The 16208-nt window shown below is 45.8% G+C and overlaps 1 protein-coding gene across 1 annotated transcript in view; it reads left to right on the plus strand.

The window, feature by feature from the left end:
• Positions 1–16208, plus strand: part of ABTB3 (ankyrin repeat and BTB domain containing 3) — a gene marked incomplete at both ends in the record, with an annotated part of 166557 nt that overhangs the window by 94522 nt on the left and 55827 nt on the right. The window contains 2 exons of the mRNA XM_082280575.1: positions 949–1098; positions 14817–15021. Coding sequence (XP_082136701.1) covers positions 949–1098; positions 14817–15021 — 355 coding nt within the window. The remainder of the gene's footprint in view (positions 1–948; positions 1099–14816; positions 15022–16208) is intronic.

Consider the following 16208-nt stretch of genomic DNA (forward strand, 5'->3'; position numbering starts at 1 on the left):
ATCATCATAAAGAGGTACAATTCCACTGCCTCCAGTTGCTCTCCACCTGTGTATGTCCCAGAGAGATTGGGAAGGTGATGCTGTGAAAAGCGTAGGCACCAGTGACTGTACACAGAGCCTGGGAAGGGAGGAGAGCTTGCTCCCCAAGCTGGACCAATGAAGCTGTTACCCAAGGATGGTAATACAGTGTTTGCTCTTGTAATAAATAAGTTCTGGTTTTTAGCATGACAGTGATTTTAGTGAATAAATATATGCCCTCCATCTATTCCTGAGGGTTTACATGTCATGGCAGAATGTGACTTTTGTGCCTGAATGAATGTGTATGTAAATCATTTTATGTCAGTAGCTTTACTTTTGCCCTGCACCATAAAAATTCACTGCTCTAGGGGCTTCTGCATAATGGGCTTTTGAAGCCCAAGCAGTTCAGTTGCTGGGAGCTGTATTTGCAAAAGAAATTCAATCATCCATCAATGACACTTACAGCATCTTGATGCTGTCCCTTATTTTGGCAATTTACAGTGAAATCCCCTTGCAGGAAAATCCTGTAAATGTGTTGTCTGTCTCATATGTAATTTTAAAGCCAGTCTTTAGGAATTTTGAGATACTCTTAGGTACCATTTTCTAATAATTTTGTATAGGTTTGGAGTAGTTTCTTGGCGGCTTCCTTGGAGCCCTCTTGAACTCCTCCTTGAGCAATCCTCCTAGGTTTTTCTGTAAGATTTATCCCAAGGTGACATTGTAATCAGTTTGAAGATATTCAGAAGGGCTAAGAAGGGCCACTTCTACGTGAGTTGTCTGTGACATTGTGTTACAGATGTTGGTTGTCTTTGAGCTCTGCACACGCAGGCTGTGTCTTGGAATGTCCCCAAAACAATGTGGTGGTGGCAGCAAAGTTACCATAATGGCTGAAGTTACATCGGACTTCTCCTTTCTTTTTATCCACTGTAGGTGTTCTCTGCCTGCCGGACAGCTTGAACCTTCACAAGGACCAGCAAAGGTCAAACAAGCCTGGGGAGGTGCAGATGTTCAGCCAGTCGGAGCTAAGGACCATCGAGCAGTCTCTACTTGCCACACGCGTGGGGAGCATTGCTGAACTCAGTAAGTACGAGGCTGTTGAGAATGTTTGGATTTCTTTCCTCAAAGTAAAGCAAAGCTAAGTGCATTGCCTGGTTCTGCTGAGGAGAGGTGAGGGGGCTGTGTAGTGTTGAAGGGGATGTTGGGCAGATCTAGCTGTGTTCATGCTCCTTTGTTAGTTCGGAAGCTGAAGCTATAGGAGGAAAGAAGGGTTGTGCGGATTCGTAGCAGTACCTATGGCTTGTTTGCATACATTGCTCTCAGTTTTAAAGGCTAAAGATGCTTTATTTCATCTTCCCAAGCCTGGCCAGACTTGCAAATGTCTGTTGTACTGGTGTCCTGTCTCCTTTCAGTGGCATGTCTTTTATGATGGGCAGGCAGAAAGCTGAAGGCTGCAATAAGTAAAGGAAATACTGTCACACGTTTAAGGCAGAGCTACTTCCACCTCTCTTAGAGAAGGTCCTTTACCTGCCTTGCCTTCTCCAGCCCTACAACTCAAACCTGCACCAGAGGAATTGACTCCTGGAAGATAAATTATTTGCTGTTAATCAAAGCACTTTTTGAGAAATATGGGAATCTGTGATATTTGTCAAAATCTGAAAACTTTGCTTTTGGCACAAATAAATGGGAGGAGGCAAGGGCCATATGCATCTTTATGTGACATGGAGATAAAGTTACCAGAAGTACTTTATTTAAACTACTTTTTTCTTAAGAGAGAAGCATTCCAATCACATGTTTGTGGTCTAGTTAGATACAGGAAGCTATGTGTGGGAAAACAGAATCATTCAGACAAAAAAAGTGGGGTTTTTTTCTGAGGTTTGTGAGAAATACTGTTGAGTATTCTTTTCCTGAGGTCAGTTACGAAATTTTGGGGAGAAATTAAAAATACTCAAATTCATGAAGATATAGGCTTGAATCCATAAAGATATAGGCTACCCAGCCTACTGCTGTTGCCAGCATCATAAAGAACATGTATAGGGATCTCTTGTTCATTTTTTGGCACTTTCTGTAACAATGGGAGTCTCCTCTGTAGCTCCACCGTATCATCACGGTTCAGTTTCCTCCGGTTCATGAGCCATGTGGATGCACCATGGATGTTTGTCTACAAGACACAAGATGAATTTCTGTTTTCAGCTTGCTAATTTTAATTTGCTCTGGTGCAGTGTCAACAAGCCAAGAGCCTTAGTGTGAAGTGTTGCTCCATCTCTGGAATCAGGTGTTCGGTGTTATTCAAATTAAGTAATTTATGCTCATTTATTTCACGTGCGTGAAACACACAACAGTACTATCTGTGTGCCAACTAAATTATGCATGATACAGCTCCCTTTCTTACAGTTCATATGGTTGGGATTTAATAAATAAGTAATTTCTGAGTATTTCAGGGTGGGTGGGTTTTTTATTCTGGATTTTTCTTGGACTTTTGTACTCAACCCAAACAGCCAGAGTCCTTAGAGCACCCCATCCCATTTAACAGTTTGAACTCTATCACCTCTAAGCATCCTACCTTAGATTCAAATGCTTGGTTGGTGGGTTTGCCTTCTGTACATCTGTTGACTGCAAACACAGGCAAAACACTCTTCAGGGTGGCCAGTTGGAAGAACAGAGCACGTCAGTGGGAGTTGGATGCAGCTGTCGGAGAGGCTGGCACATCCAGCAGGCTGGTAGCCCTCCAAAAAGCCCTGTGGCCAATTTGAGGGATCCTCCCTGGCCGCTGCAAGCAGATGCATGTCAGGGAAGCAGCAGTGGGAGGAGCAGTAACTGGAAAAGCTTGCAAGGCTTGGTATGTTCAGTTGGGTAGAAATCTGTGCTGTGGAGCAGTGCCGGTGCAGAGCTCAAAACTGAGCTGTGAAACGTGGAGAGAGTTGCAGCATGTTGGTGGGCAAAAACCTCTGAGTTTGGAGGAAAAATCATGAAATGGGAGGAAAATGGAGCAGTGAGGGGATACAAGTAGGCTTGCTCTTTTTTCAGTGCTTGTGTGTCTCTCTGGCATCAGCAGTGGCTGTGAGCCATAGGTTACAGCAAAACCTCTGCCATGGAGGGTGGGTGGGGAACGGCAGCGTGGGGCAGAAATGCAGAGCAGGGGGGAGAAGGTGGGGGGAACACCTGGGGATCATCAAGGCATGAAGGCAAAGGAGGATTTATTGTTGCCCTGGTGGTGTGAGGGGGATGGACGTTGTGGAGAAGAAAGAGGGATATGACAAGCATTGCCATGGAGAAAGTGATGTATGAGGGAAGGATTAGATAGGGAACAGTGCCTGCTTTTGAGGGGTGAATAAAGGTAATGAGGGAGACACTCTGGAGAGGAGGGAATTAAGAGGATAGCACTTGTGGAGAGGATCATGAGGAGGAGGAGGTGGCAACCAGAAGTGGATGACAAGGGCAGAAGCTTGGCCTATGGACCAGCAGAACAGGCAGTCCCCAGGCATGTCTCTGCATTGTCCCATCAGCTTGCAATATTCCAGGAGCCAAGATTTCATTTCTGTTCTCTTCAAAAGAGCACAAAAAACAAGGGCACAGACTGATCTTGCAATAAAGCAATTTATTTTATCTCAGGAAAAAAAATATTTAAAAAAGCAGTTCTATTTGAATGAGATTTCCTATAGTTTATTGACATGAATAATTAAAGTATTGTAAGTATGTGGAATAACTAGAATTAACAAGTGTCTTCGTGCAGAGGAAAGGCTTCCCCTGCTCTCAGTTCTGCCTGGCGTCCTTGCATGGAGCAGTGTGACCAGCTGCTGAGCTGCTGGAGGCTTTGACACCAGGGAATCAAATCTGTCCCCTGGAAGACAACAGCTTGCAAATGAGGCCTGTACAGCACCTGTATTTCAGCTCAGGTCTTCTTAATTTCTTTACAGTCTGTCCTCGGTGAAGAAGAGATTCACAAGGTGAAAAACCTTTGTATCGTGTGGTACCTTCACCTTGCCCCACCCATGATGGCCATTGTGTGTCTGCACCCTTTGTTTTTTCACGTGTTCTGTCAGTGCGTTAGAAAAGACCATTGGGATGAGCTGCCATCTCCCTGGGCGTGACAGAAGGCAGGAGAAAATTGGGGAGAGGTGGCATGGCAGACAAGACCGGGGGGGGGGGGGGGGGGGGGGGGGGGGCATCTGGTGATGCTGCCATTGAGGAGTCCTCCTGGTCAGACAGGTGCAGCTGGACTCATGGATGCTGCTCTGGTCCTGCCAAATGGTGCTTGCCTGGTGCTTCTGCTCCCATCTCCAGGCTTAGCAGGCACTGGGCCTTGCTGGGACACTGCCTTGCTGGCAGTGGCCAGGTGAGGCAGTGCCACTGGCCCAGGGGTGCCCTCCAGAAAGTAGGAAGAAGAGATGATGTTGCTGACTTAGGGAAAAAAAAATCAAAGGGAGGTTTCGTCTCCAGGACTTAGGAGGAGAATGTAAATAGACACCTAATTCTGCACCACAATTACAGCAGTAATGCGTGATTCCAAGGCAAAGGTTTAAGAAAATTAATGTGAAACCTTATTCATTAAAATATAATGAAGATGGCAGAAAGTTAAGGAACAACAATAAATCTGGCCTATGTTTAGTATTCAGGAGTTGTAATTCCCTACTACAGTGTGTTTTAAAATAATGTAATTTCATTTGAAATGCTTATTATATAGAGAACATTGGGAAGAACTGAAGCACAGCAAAAATAATAGGATTTTAAACAGTAGCCTGACAGTATTTCACTGTTGAGTCTTAGAGAAAATATTTCACAGAACTTTGGGTTTTTGGTTTTTTTTTTCCTCTTTTTTTTTTCCTTGAAGTTTCCTGTATTTCTAGACCAGACCTAGAGGAGAAGGGGAATAGATCTGTTTGGGGTTTTGTCAGAAAGTTTTTGGGGTTTTCCTAGATTTCTAGTTCTTCTCTTTCATTTCTCCCCCTTTCAGATGGGAAAAAATAAGTAGACTGAATAGAAAAAGACAGGAACATTAGGGAGAGCTTTGGCTGTGGAGAGATCCCAAGATACTGCGTTTTGACCTTTGAATATTTTTCCTAACTTCTTTATATGCATGTTTGCAATCCACAAACATTTATGTTATATTTGACTGCATAATGCTCCAAGACACCTATTCATCATCTATCTAAAAATACTGCTGCTGGCTTGCAGACCAAATGCAGAAGGAATGAGGCTCATAACTGAAGGTCGTTGCTGTTTTTCTGGGTTAAGGAGGACCCTCTTTTGCTTGTGTGTGCACGTAGGTGATGAGAAGGCAGAGCAGAGACTTAGGCACCACCAATCCTGGCACCAAGAAATACTTGTCCCTCACTGCCTTGGGCTAAAGGCTGTAAGGTGTTAGTGTCTGACCTGGGACAACCACCCTGTGCTAAGGTGTGTTCGTAGGGCTGTAGTAGGCTGTGTGTCTCAAGCAGCACAGGGAGATAAACCATGGCTTAGGATGTCATCCAAAGCATGTCTTAGTGTACATCTTCAGGCTAGATCAAAAAACTGTTGGGGGCTTGTTTTGGGTGCAGATATGGCCAGTCTCCTATGGCTTTCCTGGGTGAGAAGTTTGCCACCCAGACTTGTGCAAACCACAGTGACTGGTGGTGGTATCACTCTGAATGTTAACCACAATGAATAATCATTTTTATTTTAGGGTGTGATAATCTGAAGGTGTGACTTAACACTGCTGATATCAGAGGTTTTTTGCTTTTGAATGGTGTTTAACTTAGAGCAGTCCCCAGATGTGATGTTCCAGCTGGTATTTCCTCCCTGTCACTGCCCAGGTCTCAGCAAGGTTTTCCTTTTTGCCATTGGAAAAAAATGCCACCCTTCATCCCCTTTTTATTACACATCATTGTCTCTTTGCATCCACAGTACTGAATGTATGTATTTCCAAAATAACAGCCTCCCAGTGGATCTTGGCACCCTTTTAGGGATGAAAGAAGGGTTACTGCTCAAGTGTAAGTAGGAATGTGATTGCACATACTGATACTGTTTTTCATTTCTCCTCATAGCCCCAGCTGAAGAGATGATGAAAGTTGGCATCCCCCCCCTTGCCTTTTCATCTAGTTTCAATCCTCTGCAGCCAACAGGAAGGAGCGCTGCAGGAGCCATACAAATTGATTCATGTGCTCTAAATAAGAGGTTAAACCTAGGCTTAGAAGCAAATGCCAGGGTGAAGGTGCTTGCTGGAGGGGTGGCATCTGAAGGAGTGTTTTCAAAAGTGCTGATTTACTGCCAGAACAAAAGCCCTGTTTGTCAGATGTATTTCTCAGACTAAGCAGCACCATAGAGTAAGACGGAGCTTATTCCCTGTGGACGGTTTGGTTCATGGAGCACAGTGCTGAGCTAAGCAGAGGTACTAGCCAAAACCTGCAATTCAGATGGTGGTGCTGATGCCTTAGGTTTTAACTTTTATATTTTTCAAATCCTGTGCTGCCTAGTGTGTAACTCTGAAGTTTTGTGCGGCTTGTTAGCTGCTGTTCTCTCACGCTGGTTAGACATAACAAAGCCTCTCTAGATTTGCTTTCCAAGAACACTTTGACTGTCCTAGGCCCCAGAATGTGTTAACTAAAAGCCTCTGAAGAGGAGGGGCAAACTTGGGGTAATTACACCTTTAACTGAAGTTATAATTGGAGAATCAAGCCTGATATGCAAATGGACCAAACTTACAAAAGTGTGAAGAACCCATTACCTGGAATCCATCTTGGGTGTAGCCTTTTGACTGCCCAGGGTGTGCCTTTGAAGGCCCTTCAAATGAATACCTACTTTTATTTTCTTATTTTGTCTAGCCTCTGTTTTTAGGTAGCTGCTGCATGCATCAGTACTCCCTTCAGCATGGGGTTTGGCCATAGACTGACAGCCTGTGTGTCACCTCTCCAGATACGGTGATGCTTTTCCCAGTTTTCAAGGGCCCTCCACTGGGTTATTGCACAAGATCTCTAGGTCCTTGCTCACCCGCTTTCTGGGTGTCTAGTTTGCAGTTCCTTCTTGCTGATATCCACACATCATCCAATTTGTGTGTCAAAGTTAGAAGCTGTTGAGATGCTCCTCAACAGAGAAACCCGTCCAACAGAGAACAGAAGAGAGATGAATGCAGTGCTTAAATGCTAGGTATTTTCTTGCCTCTGTTAAAGGCTGCCTGAGTTGCAGGCTTCCCTATCTGCTACCTTGTTCTCCTTGCTGCCCTCTCTGAGTGATGTACCACAGCCTCCATTCACTGTCTGCATCTGTGCCCAAGAAGGGTTGTGGGTTACTTAATAGTCCCAAATATTTTGGGACTATTAAACCTGCTTTTCTTCTGTTCCCCCTGAGATACCCACTATCATAAGCCATAAAACAATACATTTATTTATCAGTTGAGTGGAGAGGACAATTTGAAAATACCAGGTTACACCCTACTCAGGCTTTATCTTCCCGTTGACTGCCCTGTACACCAAGGAGGTGGATTTCTGTCTTGGGTAACAGGGGCAGCTTGTCTTGTTGCTTGTCTGGGTCCTCAGTGCTCCTTTGGGGGCTCCCTGGCTGCCTCCATGGGTGAGACTCAGCCACCTTTGCCTTTCTTGGGGACAAGCCCAGGGTGGTTTTGTTCCTCCAGGGCTTCTACCTCCTGTGTTTAAGCCCACTCAGGTTTGATGCTTAGAGGCAAAAGGCATCGCCGTGGTGGGTGGGGAGTGCTGGAGCTCCAACCTTCCACCAGCCTTCCACAATACACCATTGTGAACTCCCTCAGAACTCAGAACTCCCCATGTACACCACATTTGAGGTACAGACTCCTGTTCTCTCTGAACCCCTGCATCACAACACACTTGGGATTCAAATGGCATTTGTTTTTCCTTGCAGTCCTGCTTGTCCCTGCTGTGCAGAGCACGGGCAATTGGTCAAGTCAGAGTGAGCACTCCTACCTGGCCTGCTCAGCCATGGGCACTCTTAAGTTCCATTTGAGGACATGGGTCTATGTCAAGCCAAAGAAAATCCAGGAATAGTGGTCCGTAAGGCAGTAGTGTTCTGCAGAGGGAAAGCTCTGCATTAGGTTGGCACATGATTAGCTCATCTGAGTCAAAGCTTGTTTTGTTTGAAGTTGAAGTGGCTTAAGGGGAATCAGACACAAACATCACACTTGCCACGGTGGATTGGAGATTCTAAACGTGTAAGTGTTGTTATAATAGGTATGTGAACTTGAGAGGGTTTAATTATTATTGTGGCTTTTTTATAGGATATATTCAATCCCTAATTTATCAGTCTTCAAAGGCTTTGCAAACACTAAATTGCATGCAAACACTTACTCTGTAATATAAATAGAAGCTTCTTGTGATGGTGGGGTAAGTGAAGATAAAAAGATTGAATGATCTGTGGGAGGCCACAGGGAAGCCACTGCCAGGAAATGGGCTGCTTGCATCCTGGTCCTGTCTTCTCAATTCTGAATCTGGGACCACAGTTCCTTCTTTTGCTCTTGTGTAGAAGAGATGAATGGCTTTTAGGAGAAGAAGAGGTTGCCTGTGGTAGCAGATAGGGGCACAGCATGGGACAGCAGAAATGGCAGAGCTAGGGAGGTTTCTGCAGGGTGAGCTCACCGATGAATTTGTTGCACATTGGATGCCCCACTGGCTGTGGCTTATGGCACCCCAAGCATACCCACAGCCTGAGGCAGCTGGAATAAAATCTAGAATATACTGTGTGCCAAGAACAACTTAACTTTTATGTTTGAAGATACTTTGTGCTCAGTGCACGCACATAGTGAAATACATTCTGCACACTTCCTAGTGTGCAGCCACCCTATCTCTGTGCACACTCCTTTCCTGGTATAGATGAGTAGTGTTGAGTTAACAGTAGAAAACCTCACAATAAATCATTTGAGGACAGGTTTTGCTTGAGCAATTTTGGCTCAGCTGACTTTTGAAAGATGGAGGTTGATGTACCACCAGAGGCAGAGGAACGTGGTGAAACAGTGCAGCTGGAATCGAGAGTGTAGGGAAGGCTCGGGTGGCTGAGGCTGACCTGATACTGGAGACACAGCTCAACTGCTCGTATTCACCCACAGTGATGTGCTGGCAGGTGTGTACTGCTGTAAATTTGCACCATTGTGTCGCTTTGGTGCAGAAACCAGAGGCAACAGGAGGTAGAAAGGAAAAGAGACTTAGCTACGCTTTAGGAAGGATGCAGAATGGCTGTGGCTACCAGCTAGCAGTCTGATTAAATAGACCATGGTTTATTGTCAGGGTTATAATTTCATGTTTTCAATACAGTCTCCCCAGAGCTGGTTGTGAGCAAAACCACAGATCCAAGACTTATATACTGAAGTGTGAAATGAATCTAGGTCAAGAAAATGAGTTTGCACCTGGCTCACATGCTTGTAAGGGGGGGAATCTACTGACCATGACATGAAGTTGGCATCTAGAATGCAGCTCCCTGATGCATACTCCTTCTTTTCATGGTCTGGACAGGACACAGGAGGTTGTTAAGGGCTCTGACAGACAGACGCAACTCCTGTATATGGCTCTGGCCTGCTCTTTGCAGGAGGAAATATTCACCCAGGTAGCACAGCAAAGCAGTAACCCTGCTGCTATCAACATGCCCCAGTGCAGGGCATGATTCCCAAGTGCAGACTACACACATAGGAGTTAAGGACAGCTGAAAGGATGACCAGACCAGCATTATCAAACTGATGGGTGCTGCCTGTACAATGCTGTCATGCTAGAAACGTGGTCTCCTGCTTCTTCACACAGTGCCCCAGTAGGGCACCAGATGGGAAGACAGCTGCGGTGGAAACAGATGCTCCTCTCTCTCCCCTGGGTTTTGAAGGAAAGACACAGGTCAAAGAATTGTGTGGCTCATTTTCAGTGTGCAAAGACATAATTGCTGAGTTGTTCTGGTAGTTTTGGAACATGCTTTTGGGACAAGAAAAACATGAGGTAGGTGTCATAAGGAGTGGTTGTGTGAGGATCTGTCCATGTCATTCACCTCAGGCTTGTGGCTCTGCAGGCATACATGCAGCTGAATGGTTTTGGCTCTGGCAGTTTATCAGTCTGAAAGTAGTTAGCCTGCTCCTAGGCAGGCAGGATAGCATCATCAGGTCCATCATGACAAATCAAAAAATCCCACAGGAAGCTTCTCAGACATGGGCATTGGGTATTTGTCATTTTCTTTCTCTTCCTTCTTTTTTGCCTTCCTCTGTCGTCCCCCCCCCACTGCAAAATTGGAAACAGATGTGTTATTCTTTAAACATTGGCTCTAACATGGTAAAAGCAGTGATAATAGCTTTTACTGAAGCCAAACACAGTTTTAAAGGAAAAGGCTTCGCTGGTCACTGCAGAGAGGGCTCAGGATGAAGCTGCCCACTTGCATGCTGTGTGTTGTATTGCACCCCCATGCAGATGGGAGCAGCTTTACTTTCCCTGTCACATCATATTTTTGGCTTGAAGTCAGTGAAGCTGTTCCTTAAATATTCAGTATTGCCTTAAAGGAGGCCCGTGTCACAACAGGCGCATTACATAATATTTTCAGTCTTTAAATCAAACGTATGTGGACCTTGCGTTCAGCGACCATGCTGCACTGACAGCAGCAGCAGTGGGTGAGCCCTGCTTTAGTCATGGGAAGGATGAAATGCTGGCAGCTGCAGTGGCAGCTCTGCACACACTGCCATGCAGAGGTGGTTTCATGGTTTTTGGTAGCTGGTGTGCAAAGCACGGCCTTTCTCCTCTGGGCTGACAAGCTCTGGTGTGGAGCTGCATTCCTGGAGCCCTTCTCCATCCGGAATCAGGGCTGCAAGGCCGTCCCAGCCTGGAGCTTGCCTCTGCCTTTGCTGCCCTCTGGGAGCCTGTCCTCTAGTTCTGGCTTTCCAGCTTTGGCAACAAAAGTGTCCTGAAATGTCCCCCCGCTTTGCTGTTCTTTTTCTTTTTCCTTGTGTTTACCCTGCACAATGTGGTGTTTTCATCTCCCTGGCTGTGCCTGCAAAGCAGTTTGTGCGTTGGCTCACTTGGCTTATGTTGCATAAATTATGGAAGTTTTCATTGAGCTTAATTTTAAAACAAAATAAAATTGGCAAGCTCTCTTGTCAGGCAGATCAGCTCCCCAGTCTGTTCTGCAGGTGGTGGTACAGGGTGAGAATTTGATCAGAGGATGGCAAAGCAGGGATCCCTGCCAAACCCCTTGGGTCATGATGCCACAGCCATCAGGAGCCTCATTCATGGAGTTAGAAGGTCAACACAGCTGCTGGGAATTTTATTTTAGATGTATTCTTTTTGGAAATGATGCAATGAGGAATTTATCAGCTTTTCAGATGTGTTCAGCTGATACAGCCGAGACGCGTTTTCAGGGCCAAACAAGATGCAGAAAAGCCAGCAATGCTGTGAGCAGGTAACCTGCCCTTGCAGAGCCTTTCTGTGCTGAGCACAACCCTGAAGAGCAGAGGTGGCTGACACTGATGAAGGGATAGCACAGACTTATGAAGGGGGCTTATCGCTCTGTGCTAGGCCATAAATTCAAGGTTGCCCTGGTTGTTCAGATATAACACAGCTTTTACAGCTGGCAAGGAGAACATGTGTAGTTTGGGTTTCCCAGATGAGACTGGAGTTGGCTGATTGCTGGAGAGCAGGCCAGTGAGTGCCATCATTGGGCTGGTTTCATGTCTGTGGGCTTTGGGGTGCCTTGGAAGCAAAGACAGTCTCAGCTCTTGGTACATTCTTAGGAAAGAAATGGAGAAGCAAAAGTGTATTAGCAAGGAACAACAGAAGGAGCAAAACCTGGTAGGGGTTCAAGACAACACCACACCTAGAACCAGATGCTGCACTGTGCTACATTGTACAGAGTTGGCCTAAGTGCTACCATGCAGTGTGTGCATGTGCCTGTCAGCTTCCCCGTGCCTTCTTGGCACTGATCCTGGAGCACAGATACGCGAAGGCACGGTCTCTGCCCTGGAGAATTGTTGCTGTAACTGGATGCGGCTGAAGGAGGCAAAGGGCACTAGGGCATGTATCGGATTGTTCGAGGTTACGCTGTGGAATAAAACAGAGCAGTGATTCCTGTCCTGCCTCCACAACTCTGCCTGTTGGGTACCAATATAGTGGGGCTTTTTATGCTTCCTTACTGTTCTCTGTGAAGCTCAGTGTTTTACAGGTATTGATTTTTTAAGCTTTGAGTTGACCCAAAGAAATAAGTCAACTTATTGATAAAGAAACATTACAATAATTGTTAGTATAAAAATTATTTCAAATGTGACCAGAGATAGCATAGCAAAGGCAAAAGAAAGATCTAAGCAAATCAGTTCTTGGTATAATGTAATTAAATGAGGCTTAAACATAAAAAGCATTGATTCAGCTTTACTGAATTGGTATGAATTGTTTTGGGTTTTTTAGGAAGCAGTGGAGGAAATACAGCATAAAAGGATGAACTCCTGGTCATACTGATAGGGATCGGAGCTTTGCCTTTCAGCAAGGCTTATGTTCCTCCAGCCTTGCATCAGCAGTGATGCTTGGCTGCCTGTCCTGCCCACGTCATTCTTGCTGCTACTTTCCTTTCTTATTCACCGTGCAGCTTCCTCTGGTCCTGGGTGTGTCACTGAGGTCACATCACCCCAGTGCTCAGGGATGAGTGGGATGAAGTAATGCTGCTGCCAGAATCTGGGCCTAAATTGCATCTTAATTTTTATTCATCATTCATTACAGAAGTCAGAGGCGTTCTCTAGTGCCTGCTGTCTCAATCCACTGAAATAAGACTGGCTGTGTGCTTAACTTTACCCACATGCTTCAGTGCTGTAATAGCTTGGGTCTGAAAAGGCTGAATTTAGTGTGTGTCTCCCTTTTCTCTGCCTTTGCTATTACAAATCTGGATGTTGCAGCCAGCACTTCCATGCTTTTTTTTTTTTTTTTTTTTTTCCTTCTGGAGAAAAAGAGATGAATTTACTATCAATGAGGCTCCTGGCAGTTAAATTGGCCTGTGCTAGACTTGGCAGTGTACATCTGCTGTGACTAGAGTGGGCTGAGTGAAGGAGGTCCCAAACTTTCCTGCAGATAGCCTTGTGCAGGACTGGGGAGTCGTCTCAGAGGCACATCTGTTTCTTCTGCAGACCTGATCCGGCATACTTTCCACATGCATAGTTTCTTTTGGAAATTATGAACATGCAAAGCTGCAAGATTGGTCCTATCATGGCAATTTCCTGGCAGAGGGAAAAGACAGAAGCTATTTTTAAATTAAGGCTTTGAATCAGAAGAATATTGCAGAGTGAAGCAAAAAATTGTGTCAAAACCCTGAAATCATGGACTCTGCAGTTTCCTCATGCCAGCGGTTTTCTTCTCTTCATGGTTTTAAGGCTACGTTTTTGGAGGACTGGGCTGAGATTATTAAGCGAGACATTTCTATTCTCCCTGGTACACATTATCACTGCAGCAGCAGCATTTTCTGTGTGAGTCAGGCTGGAGAGAGGTGATGTGCTGTGTTCAGAGGGGTGGGACTTTGCAAAAACCTGTAGTTCAGCCACGTGCACGGTCAGAGTGGTTCTCCTTGAAGTTTGCCCAGGAGTTCATTATTTATCCTCCCCCGGCTGGTTTTATGCTCCTACCTTGGTGTACATTTTAAACTTCTCTTTCCAAGTTTCAGTGCTCAGTGGTCACTTGGGAAAAGCAAGTAAGACAAAGTGCGTGACTTCTTCTTAATACTGGAAAATTATGTCCTCTTTTTCTCATCACTTGCTTTTGTATAGCTTAAGAATGACCCAAAGGGCTCTTGCTCAGATTTTCATTTAAAACAAACCAACTTATTTGATTCGAGATCATTATTTCCCCCAAAGCACTCTCAGAATGATTTGAACATGTGAAAAAAGGCAGTTTATAACCACAATTGTTTCCCTGCCTTTGATAGAGTGGTCACTAGTCAAGAAACATAAAATTCACTGCCTCAGAGAGAGATGCTTTAGTTAATTAGTTACAATCAGTGTTGTGCTAAGAGACTGCACTGCTGCTTGCCCATATATTTGCCTGCTAATTTCACTTGCTGGCTTTGCTGATCCCAGTCCACATGTTGTGGCTGGATTCCCGTATCTGCCTTGTGAGGGAGCACCCCAAACTGTGTTGGTGCAGGAGGGACAATGAGCATCTTCCTCTTTGGCCATTTTCTGTGCTCTGGAAACCTGGGGGGCTGGGCGAGCCTACTTTGTAGGTTTTGTTTTTCTGCTAACGGGAAGTTTTCCAGGCCTAGCTTGGACTTAAAAACTAATTTTGGTTGCACATTTTTTTATGTTGTCTTTTAAGAATATTTTTCCCCTTTTTTCTTCACCCACATGCTCATTCACATCCTCTTGCAGTGCTTTGTGCATTTGTGCATCTGACTGCCTTCTTCCTCATTCCAAGGGGCTGGATTTCACTGCCCCTCTCTGACTAGCAGCATGCAGCTTTTGGTGCCACTCTGCATGGTCATTTTTTGGGGCCGTGCGGTTTTGGCATCCTCCAAAGGCTGCTAAGTAGGTAACTGTGATCCTGGCTCAGTGTGCCAGCTCTCGTGGTGGTGCTGAGATGGGCCAACCTGGTGCTGCCCACAACACCATCTTTGCAGAAACACATCTCCTGCAGGCCTTTGTGGGCTTGTCTGCAGCCTGGCTGTGTCACACCACACCAGGTAAACCACCAGGAAAAGTTCAGCCTGGTGATGAGTAGCACCCAGGATCCTCTCCTACCCTCTACTGTTTGCATGTGTGAAGTCAAATGGAAGGGAAGACCAACCAATGTGCCTTTCAGTTTGCAGACTCAGGGGAGGTGGCTGAAAAGCCTGGCACTCACCTGGCTCTTGCTTTTTTGCAGGTGACCTGGTGTCTCGAGCGATGCATCACCTGCAGCCCCTCAATGCCAAGCAGCACGGGAATGGGACACCAATGCACCAGAAGCAGGGATCGTTCTACTGGGAGCCAGAGGCTCTCTACACCCTCTGCTACTTCATGCACTGTCCACAGATGGAGTGGGAAAACCCCAACGTGGAGCCGTCGAAAGTCACGCTGCAGACTGAGAGGTAAGAGCCTCTGCATGGTGCTTAGTGTCGTGGTGAGGATGTTTTGTTAATAAATCAGCCCGGCTGGCTAATTGCTAATTACAGCCTGCGTGCGAGAGGCTGCGGAGCAGTCTGGTTCGCTTTAGGATCACCTCCTTGAAATCCGCTTCTCTCCCCGAACTGCTGCGTGGCTGAACCAATATATATCAAAAGTGACACCCAGTGGCTACAGACAGCAAATTGGTTCCAGATGTGCACTTGGGAGAGATTTCCTTTTCCTTTCGTTGTTGCTCAGCTATTTCATGTTTTGGAAAAGAAAATGAGAACTTCTATTTTTGGCCTAGCAGGTTTGGGTTTAAGTGTGTTTTTTTTTTTCCCTATGTGTTAATAGGGCTCAACAGCTGTGATTGGGGAAGTGGAAAATGAATAGAGTAGTGTGTAGAAAGGAGAAGTCATTAAAGATGCTGGGCTCCAGCTGCACTGAGTAACGGGGCACAGGAGTGACCTCCGGGCTGCCCTGGCCAGGGATGTGGCAAGTGCCAACTGTGCTGCTCTTGTCCTGCTCTTGTCCTGCCCCTCCAGGGATGGGCAGGGGGGGCACACCTGTGGCCCCGTCCTGACTCAGGGTCTGATGTAAGGTGAGAAGGAGATGCCCCTGAAGCTGGCAGGCAGGGTGCCCAGTGCAGGGGACAGATTGCTGACCAAGAAAAGAAATTCATCTCCTGTCAAAAGCCCAGCAAACCCTCTAGTAAAACATGTCTGCAGCTGTGTGGTGGGGCACACTCTGCTGTTTCCCTGCCACACCCTGCCAGCCCTAAAGCAGGCATCCCCAGAGCAGAGATGAGAGGAGCGGCTGGTGCTTAGAAAGAGGTGGATATGAATTTTTAGGATGGGTGTTGTGGTGATGCAAATGCAAGCTGGTTTGTCAGGCTGGGCTCCACATTTACATCCCAGAGTATGTATTGCAGTGTATGTGTGAGCCAAGCTCTGATCTGCACATGGGGCCTGGCTATTGTTTCACTATGAGGTCTGCATCTCAAAAGCAGCATTTGAGGGTCTCATTGTGTGCGTAGTTGTAAATGGTATATAATATGATATCTTAATTGAAATACTTCTGTATTAGTTGCAGAAGAGCATATAAGACGAAATTCTGGCATAATGAATGTTATAATGATGTTACTGGGAATTTTGCCATTTGCCTTTGGATG

The sequence above is a fragment of the Coloeus monedula genome (assembly GCF_965178545.1).
Source record: "Coloeus monedula genome assembly, chromosome: 4".
Lineage (NCBI taxonomy): Eukaryota > Metazoa > Chordata > Aves > Passeriformes > Corvidae > Coloeus > Coloeus monedula.